Source organism: Alexandromys fortis, unplaced genomic scaffold (assembly GCF_014885135.2).
Source record: "Alexandromys fortis isolate MF-2015 unplaced genomic scaffold, M_Fortis_MF-2015_v1.1 scaffold_86, whole genome shotgun sequence".
Classification (NCBI taxonomy): domain Eukaryota; kingdom Metazoa; phylum Chordata; class Mammalia; order Rodentia; family Cricetidae; genus Alexandromys; species Alexandromys fortis.
Window position 1 is genome coordinate 1,704,947 of NW_026067965.1, and position 21,071 is coordinate 1,726,017.

Consider the following 21,071-nt stretch of genomic DNA (forward strand, 5'->3'; position numbering starts at 1 on the left):
CCAAGCAAGTCTGAGGCACCATCAAATCCTACCCATTCCATCGTGGCACACTCCAGTGGCTGAAGGGTGTCCCACTGACCAGAGGCCTCCTCTGTGCTCCAAACCATCATATCGATGGCAAGAAGCCCACATCTGGGAACACTCAGATTTGGAGGTGGTGATGGCGGCCAATGGTTCCTGCGGGACACTGATTATTTTGGAATTCTTCCCAAACCTCCTCACTGAAATTTGTCCTGTGATATCCTTGATACTGCCAATGACTGCACCATCTTCCAGGGCTTTTCATCTCATTCTTTAGGTGGGAATCTGCATCATTTTTAACTCCACAAACTCTAAAGAGAGGTCATAATCCCCGACTCTGGAGCCCAGCAACGTGGGCTGGAACGGCAGCTGCTTAGCCTAAAATTGGCGCATGGCCCAGGACAAGTTGCTTACCTCCACCGTCTCAGACCCACCTGTGAAATCCTAAGGCTATTTGCGCTGGGAAGTTGCCTTCAGTGTCCAACAAGCAATATTGACGAAAGGTTCATCAGAGAACCTGCTGACACCGAAAGCTGGGGGGAGGTTGAGCATGTGCTGTGCTCCCAGGCACCAGGCTAAGTAACTTGAGACGAGCCACCATGTTTGCACTAGTGGAGATCTAGCCTCGCAATGCAGAACAGTAAATCCGTTCGTGTTCCAAGGTTTTGCCCAACATCATGGAGCTCCTAAACCAGAGACCCAGGGTTTGGACCACAAACTCCACCCATAACCGTCCTTCTGAGAGCCCAGCTTCCCTTGTGCACCAGAGTTCACTACAGATGTTTCTCATGGCACCAGTGTTTCATTTTAGAATCACTATCGACATATGATTGAGCTTGCCACCACTGGTTTACACACACACACACACACACACACACACACACGCACACACGCACACACGCACACAGGCATGCACACACCCACACACACACGTACATGCACACACACAGATCATTCTCAAACCCAACCCTTCCCTGTTATTGTTTTTCAATCTTTATTTTCCTGTTGTGGATCATGGCTTTGCTAAGTCATAAGATACACAGGAAACAGAGCTGGGTGTGGTGGTGTACACTTATAATCCCAGTGTTTTGGAGGCAAGAGGGTCAGGAGTTTACATCATTCTCAGATACATGAGACTTTGTTGCAAAAAAAAAAAGACATATAAAAAATATTGTCTTCATAATTTTAAAGATTCAATAAGCATCAACTGTAACTTCCCCCAGACTGTAATATATATCAAATTGCTTATTTTCACTAAGTCCAACTAGAACTATGTCATATATTTTTATTATTTTGTTTTTAAATAAATAATTTAAGATAACACAAGAAAAGTACATTCCAAGGACCATCATGTTAGCAACATCTCCATTTTCCTATTCTCTCTCTCTCTCTCTCTCTCTCTCTCTCTCTCTCTCTCTCTCTCTCTCTCTGTATGTGTGTGTGTGTGTGTGTGTATGTTTGGTCTTGCCAACTTGGCATAGATGTAGACATCTGGGAAGAGGGAGTTTTAATTGAGAAAATGGTGCATTTTATTTATTAATGATTGGCACATGAGGGCCCAGCTCACTGTGGGTGGTGCCATCCTTGAGCAGGTGGTCCTGAGTTATATTAGAAGTCAGGTCCACAATCTCTTCTCGGCCTTTTGGCTAAGATCAAGTGTAGAAAGCAGGTCCAGAAAGTCAGTGAGAGCCCTGGGGAGCAAGCAAGAGAAAAGCATTCCTCCATGGCTTCTATATCAGCTCCTGCTTCCAGGTTCCTGCCTTGAGTCCCTGTCCTGACTTTCCTCAGTGATGGAGTGTGACTTGAGAATTGTAAGATGAAATACACTCTTTCCTCCATAAGTTGTTTTTGGTCATGGTGTTTTATCACAGCAATAGAAACCCTGAGAAACCCTCCTCTATATTTTTTTCTATAACCTAAACACACACATGGACACGCACACACATACACACACACACAGCTCTCATCTATGAACACAACATATACACCATTTAAAGAGTATACAAGTTTCTTTTTTTCAGCAAGAAAGGTATCTGGATAGATACTAGTGTATCTAGTTAGAACCCATAAAACTGAAAACAATATGCTTGCCTTTACACGGAGCTAACAGGTACGAAGATGTCTGTCATCTGAAAGAGCATAGAGGTTGGTTCTGCCCCCCCCCCCCACATGACCTCAACCACCTGGCACGGCTTACACTAACGGTAGCACCTTCTGTCACATGGCGAAGAGTGGAGCAGACGGCTTTTCAGAACTACAGTCATGAAATCTGTTTCGAATTCAGCCGTCACTCTGTGGTGCTACAACTGGTTGTGTTGTACGGGAGAGAGTCAGCGAATAGACGCCCATATTCTAAAGCTGTGGGAGGTTTCCCAGCTCTTTAGCACAAATGGAGACAGGAGAAATGAAACGAGCCAATGAGTTAAAGCAGGAAAAAAGGAGAACAAGAGGCAGACAGCATCAAAGGAGGTAGGAATTCAGCAAGGATTTGATTTAACGAGAGCAACCAGCTGCAAGCCGGAAGTGGATTCCTTTCTGCCAGGCCTGGAGACAAACATCCTCTCACCACACCCTGAGCCCTAAGGCTACATCACATCAACGGAAGTCAAGCATTGCTGAGTCCCTGGCCTCTGTGCCAGTGTGCTCTGAGCCTGAAGACATATTTGCTTACTGGCTAGAAATGCCTTTACCTCAAAAGCACAAGGCAACTGGCAGTTGCGTCTAGTCAAATGTATGCTGACGCTTACCCCCATGATCAACTGAGCTTCAGGTATTAAGGTGGTGTTGGGGTAGGGCCTGAGATGCCCAACATCCACTCAGATGGCCCACAAAATCCTACTGTGTCCTTCTCTTCTGCCTGAATGTGGCATCTGAGAAATTAAAAGTCTGGCAAGAATAAACTTGTCAGTTGCCTCGAGTGGGGAAACTGAGGCTGAAAATCAGAAGTCTTAGCCAGAGGTGCATAGCAGTCACCCAGGAAGTCTGGGGGTATATCTGACCCCCTGACCCACCCCCATGAAGATGTAAAATTGTAAGGCAGAGCTGAGGATTCTAAGGCGGGACAAACTGGACAGGTCAACCTGATCTGCATGATGGATAAGGACTCTTGAAGCTGGGCTCCACCAAGGAGGAATAGGGGTGGGTCGGTGGAGGCAGCCATACCCATCTCTGTTTCCGTTTCCGTTCTAGTCCCCGTCACTCTAAATCTTGGGTACGTTTCGTCTCATGCCCACTTGGCTGTCTTCTCAGGATAGTCCTGAAGCCACGCCTTTCTAGCTACTCAGGGGTCGTGAACCCTAAAGCAAGGCACTTCATTCCCTTGAGATAATCTCTCCATTTGTCAGACAGAGAGGCATGGTGGTAGGTGCTTGACAGCCATAGATCAGAACATTTAGGGGAAAAAAATTGTGCCTGGCACAAAATAGACACACAGCAGTGGAGGGAGACACCAGCAGCAGCAGCGGCAGCACCAGCAGCACCAGCAGCACCAGCAGCAGCACCGGCAGCAGCAGCACCAGCAGCACCAGCAGCGCCGGCAGCACCGGCAGCACCGGCAGCAGCAGCACCAGCACCAGCAGCACCAGCAGCACCGGCAGCACCGGCAGCACCGGCAGCACCGGCACCAGCGGCACCAGCGGCACCGGCAGCAGCACCGGCAGCACCAGCACCAGCGGCAGCACCAGCAGCACCAGCAGCACCAGCAGCACCAGCAGCAGCACCGGCAGCACCAGCACCAGCAGCAGCAGCAGCACCAGCAACACCGGCAGCACCAGCACCAGCAGCAGCAGCAGCACCAGCAGCACCGGCAGCAGCAGCAGCAGCACCAGCAGCACCACCACCAGCAGCAGCACCAGCAGCAGCACCGGCAGCACCAGCAGCAGCAGCACCAGCAGCAGCAGCAGCACCAGCAGCAGCACCACCAGCAGCAGCACCACCACCAGCAGCAGCTATTACTACTGATTAGACTCAGCTTTCATCTCCACAGTGGAAGTCAGGACTCCCAGGTGGGCGCTGGGAGTTGCAGGGGTTTCGGTTTCATTCAGAGCCCTTGGGAATTGCTGCTACGCAGTTGGTGGTCCATCCAGGTCAAGACAACATCCTCTCTCTGAGAGTGCACCAGGTCCCAGGGGTTGGACTAGGTGTGTGAAGGGGATTGAAGGGAGGAACTCACACCGAGAAGGGAGTTCGTATACTAAGAAAAAGCCTAGCTTACAGCTTTTGACAGTGAACCGTATGTGTACCAACGTAACCAAGGCGATTTCAGGACCAAAAAAGCAATTTCACACCAACTCACTTCAGTGGGGCATAGAAATGTCCCAGGCTCTTTAAGCCATCTCTATGAAATCTTTTCATTAAAATTTTGGAAAACTATTTCATATTACATGTTAAGTCTCATTTCTCCAACCCCTATTCAATCCCAAAGTCTAATTTTAAAAACAAGGAATAAGCTATAGTTATATTTTTAAGAATTCCAGCCCTAGAAAAAGTCTCCGAACTCCCCTGTGCTAACACTGTAGATGAAAGAGCCAAGGCCCCAGTCAGTGAAGCAACTTGCCCGTGCTCACGACTTTGTTGGCAGCCAAGCTGAGGTTATTACAACGCTCTTTGGCATGGAGGCGAAGCCTATTGCACAACGCCATCCAGCACCACTGAAATCATAGCAGGAAGCAGAACCACGCCTGGCTCAGTGTAGACACTCATTAGTTCCGTGTTAATTGAGCTCCGAGGGTGTGCTTGATACTGGCCCAGCGCTAGGAATAAGCTGGACATCATAACACGCATGATGCTGACTCTTGTGAAGCTTCGCTAGTCTGAGGGGCACGTTAAACACAGAGGAAAGGGAGAACTTCCGGCAGCAAAAGGCTAAGCAGGAACTAAACAAAAGAGAGGGGTTGGCTTCAGGCAGATTGTCTGAATGCCTGTCTGAGACGTGGCCCAACCCAAAGAGTGAGAACCAGATAGCCATGCTAAGAAACTGAAGCAAGAATATTCCAGGACATGAGTGGGCTGTTGCAAGAGAGAATGCACCAAGGTAGAAGCGCCCTTTGGCATTCTAGAGTCTTCCAGAAACCCAGTGTGGTTGCATCTTAAGATGCTAGAGGCAAATGGAAGCACAGGACATTACGGAGGTCAGATGGCACAGGCTTTGGGAAGGGCTGTGCCTCTTACCAGAAGTGCAATAGTATTCCACAAACAGGTGCAGAGTTTGTGGTCTACCTGCTTTGCCGTGGAAACATAACCTATGATAATCCTTCTCAGCCAGGTCCACCTGCCACTTTTCTCGCTCTCCATGGGAAGCTTGAGGACAAGCAGAAACGTGAGACTAAGCCAGCAAGAACTAACTTTGAATTGTCAGTTCCGAGCTCTTTGTTTTGTGCCACGGGTAGGTTCTATGAATGATAGGGGTCAATGCCACCAAAAATGGCAATGCAGGGTGGGGAGGATGGAAGGGGGTTGGAGAGACAGTTCCGTCCTAAAGAACACTGCTGCTTTTGTGTAGAGCTTGCATAGAGCTACTGCGCCCACATGGTGGCTCACAACCACCCATGGTTTTAGTTCCAGGTGATCCAATGTTCTCTTCTGACTCCCCCCAAGGTACTAGGCACACGTGGTGCACACAGACATGCAGGCAGGCAAAGCACACACACACACACACACACACACACACACACAAATAATTTTTATAAAGTAACAACAACTTTTGTTTGATTCTTCCTTCACCAGCCAAAGATCGAGTGTCCCAGAAAGAGGAATGGGGAGACAGAACGCTGAGGAGGGGAAGAAGGGGGAGGAATGAAAATCAATCGTTTATCTGCTAGCAAACCCCTAATCTCAGATTCGGTCTTCCTCGCATTGGATCATGTTAAATCTGCAGGTTACCTCTGGAAGTGCCAATCAAAGGAGCCATGAGCAGTGTGTGGTGAGGAAAAGGCATACACATTACACTATGAGACAGCCTCGTGGTCCACCCAACCTAGAGTGTGAGCATCGGGATGCTGAGGGCCTGGTTATCACCACCAATGCCCAGACTTGAGTGAGGAGCTGGCATCCCCGCCTGGCCTTAGATGTCACCGTACAATAAACTTAAGTTATCGCTTGTCAAAGTGGATGTCAAGCCCAGAACAGACAAGCTGGGCTTCTTTACTTGCCTCAGTGTGCCCTAATGTGGATGAGACTGAAGTAAGGGACGAACATGGACGTCCCCAAGTATGTGTCCATACTCAGGTATCTGTGCTAGCTTCTCTGTTGCGGTTCTGATGTGAATTACCTTGACTTATTCCACATTATATACACACACGTCAAAACGTCAAACTGGGAACTGGTGAGACTGCCCAGTGGTTAGGGGCACTGGCTGCTCTTCCTGACAGTCTGGGTTCGATTCCTAGCACCCACATGGCAGCACACATTAGTCTCTAACTCCAGTTCCAAGGGATCTGGCATCCTTTTCTGATTGCTGAGTGAACTGCATGTATGTTGTGCCCAGATATACATGCAGCCAAAACACCCCATATACATAAGCTACTTTTTAATTTAAAAATAACTCATTATTTAAAAATAAGCAAACAAAACACCAAAATTACTTTGTACATGCATAGAATTTTTAGTCATTTAAAATATCATTCATTTGTATTTTAAAGGTTGGTTTTTTTTTATTCTGTGTGTGTTGTGTGTGTGTGTGTGTGTGTGTGTGTCTACCTCAGAGACCAAACAAGGGCTTTGGATTTCTTGGATCTGGAGGGGCAAACCGTTGTAAGCTTCCAGATGCTGATGCTAGGAACCAAACTCAATTCCTCTGCAAGAACAGCAAGTGTTCTTCACCACTGAGCCATCTCTCCAACCTCTTCATTTAAAACATTTTACTTAATTACTGTTTTATACTGAAGACCACCAGAGTTTTCTCCCCTGGAATTTGAGTGGCCTCCAGCTTCTTTTCCAACATGTAAATCTATTTATGCTCGTTGTTAGTTCAGTCCCCACCTGACTCCGGACAGGAAATTGGTGTGCTGTATCTGGATTCGTTTCTGATTTTTCTCATAGCTGAGGCTTTGGCTCCAGGCTTACACCTTGGGTCTGCCTGCACTGCGCCATGGAACCGATATCCTGCGTGCAGCCTTCTGCGCTTTATCCAGTGCGGGGCTGTGCCAATAGCCTCTCCTGGCCATGTCTTGACTCAAGGAGAGTCCCGGGGAAGGCAGGAGTGATTGCTTGGCAAGACGTGGGCTTAGAAGCTGCAAGGACCCTGTAGGCCTCAGGGATGCACGCTCAGGGGAGCCGTGGCTTCGTTTCCCACATTTCTTACGCGCAGAGTGTGATTAAGGGAAGTGCTTCCATATGGCCTGGGGAACTCCCAGCCAAACTGGCTTCAGCTGGCCAGTTTCAGAGCCACGGCAGACAGAATGGGGCCACCAAGAGAAAGAATCAAGAAGAGGAAGCACCATGCTTTCACGCAAGCATGCTACCTTTAGCCTTAGTCTTGGCACGTGGGCTTCCAAGCGAATGAGATGCCAGTGCTCACCACAGCGCCAGATCTCACCACAGCGCCAGATCTCACCACAGCGCCAGATCTCACCACAGCGCCAGTGCTCACCACAGCGCCAGATCTCACCACAGCGCCAGATCTCACCACAGCGCCAGATCTCACCACAGCGCCAGTGCTCACCACAGCGCCAGATCTCACCACAGCGCCAGATCTCACCACAGCGACAGATCTCACCACAGCGCCAGATCTCACCACAGCGCCAGATCTCACCACAGCGTCCATTCCTTCTGGCAAAGGATCTGCCTAAGCACCCTGGCTCTCCTTTCTGTACAGAAATTGAGCAAAAACACTGGACACTTTTTGGGATTCTTAACTAGCAGTGTCCCAAGTGGGCAGGAAGCTCTCCGAACTTGCTGGCCAGCCAGTCTAGGGAGTAAATGGCCAGCTCCAGGTTCAGTGAGAGACCCTGTCACATGGGCACAAGGAAGAGAATGACGAAGCAGGACTTCTGAATTCCTCCTCTGGCCTCAGCATACACGTGCCCAGGTGAGTGTCTATACTTGCACACACATGTACAAGCACGTGCACATATCACACACAAACAAAAGGAAAAAGAGAAAAAAAGAAAGCCAGAATCACAAATTTGGGGCTTATATACACACAGAGAGAGATTTTCCTGAAGAGAAAACATATAACTTGAAGGAAATGTTTCCTTAGTTCTTTGGGAATTTCTTACAGTATATTTTGATCATGTCCCTCGCTCTACCAGCTCCTCCCAGGCCACCCACTCACACCCCACCCAACTTTGCACCCTGTTTTCTTTTTAAAAGCAATCAACTATTTCAACAGATTCTTGTAAGGATCCGTACTCCAAAAGCTGACAGTCAGTGAGAGGAAAGGGGAGAGAAAGGAGAAAGAAGCGTTGGGAAGTGAGGAAAGAAGGGAGGAAAGGATGGGGGAGAGGCAGGAAGATCTAGACCTAGAGGGAGGGAGGGAGGGAGCGAGGGAGGGAGGGAGGGAGGGAGGGAGGCGAGGCGAGGCGAGGCGAGGAGAGGAGAGGAGAGGGGCTCATCAATAGTGAAAAACTACGGGCTGTGGAGACGACTCAGCCAATAAAATATTTGCCACAAAAGTATAAGAACCCTAGTTCAGAGCCCGAGGACCCAGACAGCCAAGTGCCCACGCCAAGATTCTCAGCACTTTGAAGATACAGAAAGGTCCATCATTGAGGTTTTTTGGCCAGCTGACCTAGATGAATTGGTGAGCCCTGGATTGAGTGAGAGACTCCATCTCAAACACTAAAAGCAGTCAAGGGAGACACTTTATGGTGACCCTTGGCCTCCACACACACAGCCCTTCACGGGACAGCCTGTCTCTACAAATTGCCTTATCTCTTCTTCCAGCTGTGCTTTCTCCTCCAGCCCAGCCTTCTGTGATCCTTCCCCAACACCCCTTCTAGAACTGATTTGGTGGAGATGTTTCTTAACATCTCTGGTCTTGAATGGGTTTGACAGCATCAAAGCTGGAATGCAAGAGACCTAGTGACACGAGATGACATCATACGTCTGAAGAGAACTTTGATCATCGTAAGGTATCATGTTGTCTTGGTACCAGTGATAATGATGGTTTCTGTCCCCTCAAAAGCAATAGTTTCAGATGCTACAGTTCTGGTCGGTGACAAGAAGCCCTAAGGGGCGACTTCTCTTTCTGAATAAAGGACACAGAACTGAGAGAAAGCCTCTGCTACCAGGTATTTTTATCTTGGAGGTGGGTGTGATGTCTAACTTTCAACTCTGTAGCCATGAAGACAAATGAAGAACATCCGTGAAGACATCCACCCAGGACGTGGAGAGAGATGAGCTGGAGTCCTGGAAGATACCACAAAGTGCGAAGAGCAGCTTCCCCAGCTTTGACCGTCAGTCCAGACTTCTTCTCAGAGGACACATCTAATGTTGAAGTTTATAATCTGAATTTCATGACATTTGCAACACGTGCATTTCTGTTGACACACCAGCTGTCACTCACCAGCTTCATGAGGTCCACGGAATGGAACCTCCATGAATTCAGCTTCCAACCTTACCTGACCCTCACCACGATCCCTCTATCTTCTTACTGTCATTAGTGAGTTCCATCTTCCCCCTAGTGACCACATCTCCCTGCCCTTATTCTCAGTGACCAACTCTTCTACCTAGTGAGGAGCCAATCAGAGCCGAGAGGATGGGACACAAGTCATTTTCCATCGTGCACTCCAATTGGGCTCTGAATTTATTCCCTCCTCCCCCTTGGGAAACCCCTCTACCGTTCTCATCTTCTCTTCCCTCGTCAGCTCGCCGTGATCAAGCTCGTGTGTCTGAGATTCACAGATGCCGCTCTTGTGGATACTACAGACATTCTCAAACTGCCAGAAACGAGGGAGGGGCAGTCCTGGACTCCAGCCACCTCCTCAAGAGCGTTTAACTTCCTTGAGATGTGACCCGTTCCTTTGGCTTCTGTGACTCTGTTCTTGCTAAGTTCTGTGTTCACCGACCCACTCCTCTTCTCTGATTAAATGTTGGAGTTCCTCGTGGGCAATCCGTGGTTTTCTCATGTTCTACGTGTTCTCCCTGGGTGGACCCAACCACATTCATGACCGAGTCCCACTTGTAAGGGCACCTTCCCATCCACCATGATGGGTTGGTATGTTTCTTAACCAGCCTCTAGCCACAAACAAAATACACTCAACAGCTATAGGAAAACACAGAAGGTTATAAAGGGTTGAATATCCAGAGAGCCAAGATTCTTGAGAGAAGGCAAAATCCAGGGAGATGGGATCTTGCCCTAGATGGATGACTCTTTCTTGTGGATGCCTGATCTCAGAAGAAGAGCGCATGAGCGCAACAAGCTGCCCAAGCTGAAAATGTTGCTTTGTCCTGTGTCTCTTCCTGCAGTCTTTACTCAAAAGAACCGCAAACTCTGACCCTGGAATTCCTCCTCCTCGGCATCTTTACAAATACCTCATCTTCCACATCTCACTCCCTCAGGCCAAGGCCCTAGGGTGGTTTAAAAGATGTTTCCTAGCCGGTGGTGGTGGCTCAGGCCTTTAATCCCAGCACTCAGGAGGCAGAGGCAGGCGGATCTCTGTGAGTTCGAGGCCAGCCTGGACTACAGAGCTAGTTCCAGGACAGGAACCAAAAGCTACAGAGAAACCCTGTCTCAAAAATCCAAAAAAAAAAAAAAGATGCTTCCTATTCAAACCCCCTGCTTCCAGGTTGTCTTTGGGGTGATCTGTGAGTCCTCCCAAGTCACTCCATTGTCTGAATTGTTTTGATGACTCCACCAGACCCAGGATATTAAACCACACCGGTGACAGGCTTTGGGGTTGGCCCCTGAACACCACTCTGCCTATTCCACTTCTTGACATGCATACGGCCTTGAATGGCAGATGAGCAGGACCTCAATAAATCCAAGATTCTTTGGTGTGATGGAGCATGCCTAGAATTTTAGCACCCAGGAGGCTTCCAAAGGGTCAGCCTGGATGCATGGCAAGACCGTGTCTCAAAAAAACAACTAAAACAAACAAAACCAACACAAAACACGAACAAAATAGCAGGTTTTTTCTCTAGTGTTATATCACATACGGAATTTATATTTCATATAAATAAATCAGGGAGATTTTGGCCGCCTGTCCTCCATGCTTCCTGTTCTCCCTACCCTTCTTTTGTCCCTTCTCTTCCACCTCTCCTCCATCCCTCTAATGGTATCCGTCACTGAGGGATAAATAAAATCCCAACTTTATACAAAACCAGACACACAAAATGAATAGAGGATTTAAAGACAGAAAGCAACAATAGAAGCTGGGCTGGAGAAACAGCTCAGGGCAGCCCTGGCGGCCAGCCTGTGTTCAGTTCCCAGTGCCCGCATGTCAGCTCACAAGTGTTTGTAACCCCAGTTCCAAGGGGTCTCATGCTTGCCCTGGCTTCTATGGCTCTGGCACACATGTGCTGCATGTGCATACTCAAGCATATGTATATGCATAAAATATAAATAACTATTTAAGAAATAGAAAGATAGAAAAACATAGAAATACCGGCTGGAAACATGCGTGAACATTCTTCTTCAGAGTCAGAAAAGGCTCCTACTTGAGGGGCAGCTTCACCCCTGTAGCTTATCTTAAATTCAGTTTCCCTAGAACACAGCTGTGTGTGTGTGTGTGTGTGTGTGTGTGTGCGCGCGCGCGCGCGCGCTTCTATAGGACAATGGCTTCGCGTGGCCAGGACAGAGGTGTTATGTCCCGCCAAGCTTAAAGTATTTACTGGCTGGCCATTAGTACATACACAGTTGACCCCTGAAATGAGAAGACAAGACATCGGAATAAATAAGGCCTCGAAAGCATTGCTTCCGCAAGACAAGCAGAGATAAGAATGAAATAACAAGCTGGAAGCCACATTTGAAATAGGTGTGACAGATTAAAGTTTAGCATTCCTGATACGCAAAAATTTACAACAATAAAAAATATGAAATGGTAAGGCAGATTGATGGCTTCAATAGATAACCAAAAATGAAAAATAAAACAAATATTACATCACTTTCTGTCTTGTTCACAACCAAAAGAAGACAAATAAGGTGAAATTATGACCCCAGTTTGCTTGAAAAATACTTCAGGCTATTTAATAATTAACTACCAAATGTTTTTAAAATTGCAAGATTTTGTAATGACAAAAGCTCCAAAAAGGGGGGAGGAACCTTTAAAGAGCTGGTAGAAGCAGCTTTTACACACTCTTTCAAAATAGAAACTTGAAAAATAACAATGATTTTTATAAAGAAAGAAATCTGACTTTCTGAAAAGCGGCCAAAGTTAATTTCACCCGGACAAGTTCAGCGTTGGGAACACGCTGCTCTGGTAGGAATGGAAACACAGCCTGTTCTGCAGTAACTCGGAACTGGGCTGCAAAACTTACTTTTGTCTGGAGCCAGGTGCATCTTGGCCTGGCCCCGCACCAGCCTGCAGGTGGAGCCGTCTCCCGCACAGACTCCACAGTTGTCTTCCTTGGCGGTACTTCCCAGCTGTCGGTCGCAGCCCACCATCTGTGGGAAAGAGGGGGTAAGGCATCTCACTTAGGATGTTGTCCTGTTCAGCTTATAGGCTGGCTGTCTTTCTGAGCACACTGCTTTGTAAATGTCACCGATGGGATGTCTTAGAGTCTAAGATCATCTATATGATTCTTTTTTTTATTTAAAATTTTCTATTTATTTTACATACCAACCACAGTTCCCCCTCCCTTCCCTCCTTTCCCCAGGCCCCCAGAATCACATGGTTGCAACTGTCTCCCTGCACCCCACTGTCCTTTAATTGTATCTCAGATACCTGCAAAAGATTTTTCTTTCCCCCCTTTCTCCCCCACCCCCTTGCCTTTCCTTGAGATGGGCTCTCTTGCAGCCCAGACAGCCTTGAACTTGCTGTGTAGCTGAGGATGACACTGAGTGTCTTGTCCTTCAGCTTCTACCTTCCACGTGCTGAGAGTCAGGCTTGCTTCAGCACATCTGGTTCCCGCAGTGCCGAGGACCCAGCTGCCACCAACCGAGCCACATCCCCAGGCCCCCTTCCTACTCCCCCCCTTTCTCTCCAACCCTACCGTTGCCCGATTCTCATTTCTTGCACGCGGTCTGTGTCCCGGGCCCACAGTACTTCTCTACATCTGCTTCAACACAGAAGCCTAGATACATCCTTCATCTGTACCGGTCCGTCTACAATTCTGTATCACGAGCTGCTCTTACCCAAGGCTGCCACCTCCAAATAGCAATATCCATCTGTCTACAAATGCTCTTAAGGAGAAAACCTGGGATTTATGTTCTGAGACACGCTTCACTGCTGTCTTCAGTTTGTTGTGTTCCTATGCCTGTGGTGTGTGTTAGTGTGAAACCCTCCTTCCGGGAGAAGGGCTGTGTTTTGTGTTTCTTTCCGATTTCACCATAGGACTTGTGCGTAAAGATTGCCCAGCGATATTAACCAGTCTAATAGTCTGTCTCTACTTCCCACGGCCACCCAACGAGCATTGAAGTGGGGGACTTTGGAGACAGACGGCCATGACACATCCTGACTCACCCGCCGCGTCTATCAAAATGCAGGATGCTGGGCATTTTAGACTCTAGGAGACTTATTTTCCTCCACAGGGAGGCAGAGCTAAAGATGCCAATGTGCGTTTCACAGACAATCAAGCAAGAGTTACAGGACCTTTTTTTTTTTCCCTCAGAGCAGTACACCAATGGAACGTTCTATGGGGTTCTGACCAAGGGTCACTCTGACTGCTTCTCTGTTGTCCATTTGGACTCCGGGAGCCTGTGGGCTGCTCTTGGCAGAGCTGTCAAATCACTCTACACTCCAGGTGCTGAAGAGAAAAGAGGGATTGGATGGCGCTCAAACCACATCTATAGGCGAGTGTCTCCGAAATGCTGGTGTTGAAGGGAAGGCTCAAGGGAGAAGGTTTCAGAGCAAGGCAGCCTCACCCCAGGATGCTGGGAGGGAAGGGTCTACACTTGCTCTGTGCAATCACCACCAGCAAAAGCTACACCCTTCAGCATTCTCTACACAGACGGGAGAGAGTCTCCAAGCCGGGCTCCTTGGTGGGAAAGCTGCAGCGGGCATTAAACTAGCTGCTGGATTCAATAGCTTTTGCATCCCTTCCATCCCAATAAGATCACTTTAAAGAAGGTATTGGGGAAAGCTGTTTTTTTTTTTTTTGTATGTTGCATGTATGTTAACATGTGAGTCTGGGAGCACACTATCAGGAGATACATGTGACGTTCAGAAGAGGGCACTGGAGCCAAGCGACGGTGGCGCACGCATTTAATCCCAGCACTTGGGAGGCAGAGCCAGGCGGATCTCTGTGAGTTCGAGACCAGCCTGGTCTACAAGAGCTAGTTCCAGGACAGGCTCCAAAGCCACAGAGAAACCCTGTCTCGAAAAAAAAAAAAAAAGAAGAAGAGGGCACTGGGTTTTGGTCCTTGCCTTCCTTACCTGACCCACGAACTTCCGGGAATCATCCTACTCCTGCCTCCCCAGAGCTGAGATTCTAAATCCAAGCTGCCATATCCAGCTTTATGTAAGTTCGAAGGATCCAAACTCAGGCAGAGATTCACCCACCAGCCCTGTAACAGCGAGCTGGTTTTGATTGGATGCTTACCACATGTCTGGCACTGTGCCACAAATGTTGCCCCTGATTTTTCACTCCTTCCTTGCATCAGTCTTAGGACCTTTTATTGGTGGGATCTTTTATCGTCATCTTACAAATAAGGAGTCTGTCAGCACACGGCTGAAGCGGAATGGCTTGTCCCCACGGCACAGAGAGTACACGGTGCCAGTAATAGTTTTAAACCCCCGATCCTCTAAGCCAGTGAGTGGTTCGCAACCTCCTTAATGCTATGACTTTATTTATTTATTTATTTATTTATTTATTTATTTAGAGACAAGGTTTCTCTGTAGCTTTGTAGCCTGTCCTGGAACTAGCTCTTGTAGACCAGGCTAGCTTCGAACTCACAGAGATCCACCTGCCTCTGACTCTGCCTCCCGAGTGCTGGGATTAAAGGCGTGTGCCACCACTGCCCGGCATTGCTGCAACTGTATTATAAGATATGGTTCCTCATGTTGTGGTGACTCCGACTATAAAATTATTTTGTTGCTACTCCATAACTGCAGTTTTGCTACTGCTACGAATTGTGATGTAAAAATCTGATACGCAGGATATCTGATATGTGAGCCTTCCGGAGGGAATCAGGATCCATGGGTTTAGAACCGCTGCTCTGAGCAGAATCCCAACAGTGTTCCGCACCTTCACGCACCTCTGCTCTCGGCAGAAAGACAGCGAGGAACCCTGCTACAGAGGACTGTTGTGGATATTTACAGGCACATGTGGAACCGCTTAAGGGTGATGGATTCTGGAAACATACTAGCATGGTTGGGATCGGACCAGTGAGTAACTGCGTTTCGTGAAACTTTCCCCATGGGAAATAATTCTGCCATGAAGTTATAGACACCTTCTTCCTGGGCCAAGCTCTGTCCTCACATGTCGCTGTCCCCGAGCGCTCATGCGTTTCATGAGGATGAGAGCCACCCTCTCCCTGCTCATCCAGGAAGGGCGTGTGCTGAAAAGCGAGGATGGGCTTATTTTGAAGGGTGTTCGGGGCCTTGCAAAATCTTGGGCAATCGGATCCCTCCCGAGCACTTGTATTTGCTTCCTGATTTTTTTTAAAGAGTTAAAATCCATCCAGATCTCACAGCCAAACAAAGCATGTGAAAACATCACAGAAAAATGATATTTGAAAAGGTCTGATTGCCTGTGATTCATCAAGTGTAAGCCAGAGCCCTCGATGTTGAGGCCGGCCGAACCCTGGCTCTCTAGAGCCTCCACAGAGCGCTAGAAGCAACTCCTACAATATTATCTGAAGTGTTCTCAACTTCTGTGACATCGCCTAATGCCAAGATACCTAATTACAGTGATTGATAAACTACTAACTGATAAACGCATCAAGCATGTTAGCATCAGTTACATTATTCTCTGCTGTAATGCCAAGCCTAAAAGTATAAATCACTAAGACACGATTCTTATCTCGTAGGGTAGTTAAGGAGGAAGTTTAAAGTTGCAGGACATAGGATAACATAAACACAGATTTAAAAATATGAGCAGTGGTTCTTGGAAGGCATAGTCGTCTATAAACAGAAACTCAGCAAAGACCGTTGCAAAGTTCAGGCAGATGGAGCTTAAGTAAGTGCCATTAATCCAAATGAAGCAAAATGTGGATTTTTCCCAGATAAATCAAATTTAATTCTTCAAGAGCCAAACAATTTTTTGAATGAACTTTTTGTCTGATACCTCTGAAAACTGGATATTACTTCAGAGAAAATTTGAAATTGAGCTGGTGCCTAACTGGACGCTTTATCCCAACAGACTAGTGACCATGGTCCTGGAAGGAACTCTGTATATACTATTGGGGAAGAAAAGCAAGCATCGCTATCACACAGCTACAAACATGGGACCTGCAGCAGCAACCTGCCTGCAAGATATGCTGGAGCATTGTCGCCCAAATGTCATGGGAGTAATCAACCAGGTTTTCGGAGCAAATTTAAAGTCTGCCCCATGCGATGGAACCCATATCTGAAACTGCTAAAGAAGTGACCTGTTGTCACTGTCTTTGACCAGTAAAATATGAGCCCAATTGGCCTGTGTCAGTTCTGTTAAGAAGGCTGAAGAGTCAACATGAGAGTCTCGTGGTCTCTCTGTCTACTGTAGCTATGCTAAAAGTGTGATGTTAGGATAAAGTCTCCACCAGCCTGGGTCCCTGCAACATTACAAGAGCAGATATCCTAATGTGATGTGGGAGAGTCTTCTGTACGCTGCCGGCCGCTCCTCACTACACTAATGGTCTACATTGGCAAGGGGCATTAGCAAGAAAACAGCATTTGATTGCTTTAAGCCACTGCCCTTGGTGGGTTGTTGGTTTCTGCAGAAAAACAAACAAACAAAAAAAAACTAGCCTATGATATCACACAGGAGTGCAATCCAGCCATTCACGCACAAAACCAAGTCAGGGATAAGGAGTGCAATCCAGTCTTTCACACACAAAACCAAGTCGGTGACAGAGAACGTTATTTTCTAAGAACTGGAAGTTTCATGTTAAAATCCAGATCTCCATTTTTCCCCAAAAAGAACAAAACAAATGAAACCTCTAAAATGTTCATGTTTCCTTTCCCCTTTCTGTGTACTGGAAATGGTAGAAGCTACAAGGCTGCAAAGAATTTAGTCCAACATGAGAAAACTTGAAAATTCGGAAAAGGGTGGATGGCCTTAAATTATTGCAGGAGTAACCGAATGTCAGGGCTCCTGTGAACTTCCCCCTTAGCATGTCTTCTGCAGTTCACACTTTGACCAGGTCCGAGCAGTCTCCCTGCAGGGCTGTGTGTGCGCACGTGCATGTATGTCTTTCAATCTGGATCCATGCTGCTGAGCTCTCTTTCTGCTGGACTGACCGGCACGTCCCGTTTTCAACGAGACTTTAGCTTTACAAATACCCGGACAAAAATATCCTGAACTGCCGAGCAAGACTGGTGGGCACCTTTGGGAGGAAAACGTTTTCATTCAGCGTGACCTCTGTCATCTTTTCGTTTTATTTCATCTCAGAATACAGAAAAACTTAGAGACTGAGACAGGATCAACGAGGCGCTCCAACTTATTCTTTTTTTTTTTTTTTTTTTTGGTTTTTGAGACAGGGTTTCTCTGTGGTTTTGGAGCCTGTCCTGGCACTAGCTCTTGTAGACCAGGCTGGTCTCGAACTCACAGAGAGCCGCCTGCCTCTGCCTCCCAAGTGCTGGGATTAAAGGCGTGCGCCACCACCGCCCGGCCCTCCAACTTATTCTTTTGTGTAACCTAGACCAAACTTGGCATCCTGTCTGCCATCTTTCTTTTCTGGACATATATGCTATGACCGTGAACTGAGCATGACCAGGCATTTTTCTTTCGTCTTTCTTTCTTGAACTATCACCTTACAAGGATCATGCTCAGAATGTGCAGCTTAAACAGAGCATGCTCAGTCATTTCCTAGCTATGTACGCTCATCTGAGTGCATGTATCCCTTTAGAATTCAAAATGTCTTGAAGTCTTGATCCCCGCAGTGATAGTGTTTGGGGCGCGGCCCCTATGAGGAGGTTGGAGCATGTGAGTAGAGCCCACTAGAATGGATTAGTTAGTACCCTTGGAAAACAGACCTTGGAGGCCTCTCTTGTCTCTTACAAGCGAGGGCCCAGCTGTCTGAAATAAGGAAGTAGGCTCCCGTTAAACAACTGCATTTCCAGTACTGAGATCGGAGCTGTGAGAAGCACCTTTGTGTTGTTTATCACATCTGCTCTGGAGTACTTTGTTATAGCTCACACAGACAAAGACACTCTGGGGGTTTACCTCCCTCTGGACACCCATTTTCCTTATAAACAAAATGTATCGTCTCCATTTGGGTAGGAAGATTACTGTTCCTGCTTCATCAGTTGCTGCTGGGCTCGTGAGTCAGGTGCTTAGATAATTCCCAATCCCCAGAAGACACCCATGGTTACTTGTTATTCTTTTCATAAATCCCATTGTAATTTTTTATAACAAATTATTTCTTACTTTAAAAGTTATTATTTTGTGGGGGTGTTTGGTTTGCATGTGCGTCTGTGTACTTCCGACATGGGTACAGTGTCTGAGGAGGTTAGAAGAGGGTATCAAATCCCCTGGCACTGGAGTTACAGACAATTGTCAGCCACCCGTGACCATCTGGACGCAAACCCAGATCATCTGGAAGAGCAGTCAGTGCTTTTAACTGCCGATCCATCTGTCTAACCCCTCATAAACTATTTTATCACAAACTCTAAGTAATTTCATCTAATTAGCTGCCAAGAAATTTGATAAACAAAAATAAGAAATCAAACATGGTGCCGAAGAGGCATCTCAGCAGTTAAGAGTGTGCATTGCTTTTGTGGAGGACCCAAGTTTGGTTGCCAGCACCCTTGACAGGTGGCTCACTAACACCTGCAACACTAGGTCCAGAAGGTTCAATGCCCTCTTCTGGCATCGAAGGGCACTTGTGCACGCATGCATACACACACACACACACACACACACACACACACACACACACCCCTAAGAAGAAGAGGAGGAGGAAAAGGGAGAAATAATGGAATTTGATCCGCAGCTGGCCCAGCAAGCATCAGAAGCAGAAGCAAGCTTCATTCAGCGAGACCCATGGCGAGGCCTGTGACCATCTCCTGCCGTCTGCTTTCTCGGGCTCATGCAAACTTGCTCCCAGGAGTGTTGTGACATGTTCCTTTAAATGAGAAAATTGTAAACACACTTGCAAAAATGACTGTCTGTGCCAGATACTCATCAGGGCTCCCTTCAGTGATCCTGAGGCCAGCAGAGTGACTCACATAGTTGACTCTCTCTCCCTGACAACTGCTGACAGCCGCCACACAGGACAAAAAGGGAGTGTTTCCCCAAGGAAGGGAAGATCCTGCATTCAACAGGGAAATCTCTACATCTTTTTATTCAGATGGCCTGCATTCACCTTGGAAAATGAAAACAGACAGTACCCCTTCCTGCAGCATGGATTCACAAACTCACAATGGGAGACGCTCATTTAAAACGGGCTAATTCAGAAGTGGAATCTGCTATCATCCCGCAGACCTGGTCCAAAGCTGGGAGTTACCGGGCAAACGAGGAAGCTGGATTTAGATAACAAAGGGAAGTTTGGACAGTGAGGACCAGAGGAGGCCAGGAAACGTGCGATCGGGTTGACCGAAGGCCCCTTTGGTTACAGCTACCCTGTTGGGCACATAGAATGTTTCTGGAATTGGACATTTTTTGAAAGGGCATACAAGAAAGGCTGTGTCTCATTTTTTTTGCCCATTGAAAAGGCCAAATCTCGGTGACACTAAGGGAGAGGCCACATGGCCATCAGCCAGCTCTGAGCAGATGACAGCATGTATTACAGGAAGTGAGCTGGAAGTCTATGCAACTTCAATTTAGAATCCTGGGATTAAATCATCCGGAGAAGAATAGCAGGTGTCCTGATTCTGTTTTGTTTTTATTTTAAAGGAAGACATAGAGATAGATGAGAAGATTAGATGAGGACAGAGGCCAAGGCTGCCACAATGGATCCACAAGGAAGGAGCGTGGAGACTGACTATCAACCACAAGAAGCCAGAAGAGTGAGGGATGGGCTGAGCTTTCTCTCTAGAAGGAACAAATCCTGCTGAAGCTTTTGATTTGGGACTTCTGGCTTCCAGGGTATTAGAAAACACATTTCTGTTGTTTTAAGCTATCAAGTCTGTGGCAATGTGTTGCGTACCCCCGGGAAACTAGTGAAGTCTGCTAACCACCAATGCCTTTTCTCGCCAGGTCACAGGCTTTACCTAAACCGAGGTCGCCAACTAGCTTTCATCAACCTACCTCCCGAGCCTCGTGAAGCCCCTGAAGTAACTGGCACTGTTAACCTTCCTTGTGCAATATTCTCCCAGCCTTTCTTCTCTCGCTCATGGTCTTTACACGGCACATAGTCTCTTCCATCCAGTCAGCATCAGGGGCACTTCCCTTGTCCCCTTCAGTGACAAGGCCAGTCCTCTGCTCTCCTTACCGAGTACCCAGGGGCATTAGGTTAGATACCAGGAGCTTAGCATCACCCCCCCACCCAGATCTAAAATCTGAGCCAACTTATTTATTCACAGGTGTACCAAGCTCATCCCATCTCGTTCCCACCCAACGTTTTCTGTCTTCCTGATGACCACACTAGTCTACCAAGTGACCCCCTTCCGCTCCCCACATCCGTTCACCCATGCAGTCCTAAACAACATGCTGTTCCTTCCTAAAGTTCCCTCCCCTTCATTAGTCGTCCTACCCACTGTTGGACTTTGCAGCCTTCATGAGTCCAAACTTGACCTCCCATTGTTTCCCCTCCAAATATCCGGGCACACTACCAGGGAGGTAACCTTTCTAGCGGCAAGCCCATCTGAGCTGTTTCTTGGAAAGTCACTCAGTGGCTCTTCCGACAGCGCTCGGGAAAAGTTAACAAC

At 47.5% G+C, this 21,071-nt stretch overlaps 1 protein-coding gene across 1 annotated transcript in view; it reads right to left on the reverse strand.

The window, feature by feature from the left end:
• The window catches only part of Adamtsl3 (ADAMTS like 3), a 224,751-nt gene that overhangs the window by 101,090 nt on the left and 102,590 nt on the right, over positions 1 to 21,071 (reverse strand). The window contains exon 7 of the mRNA XM_050154110.1: positions 12,439 to 12,565. Coding sequence (XP_050010067.1) covers positions 12,439 to 12,565 — 127 coding nt within the window. The remainder of the gene's footprint in view (positions 1 to 12,438; positions 12,566 to 21,071) is intronic.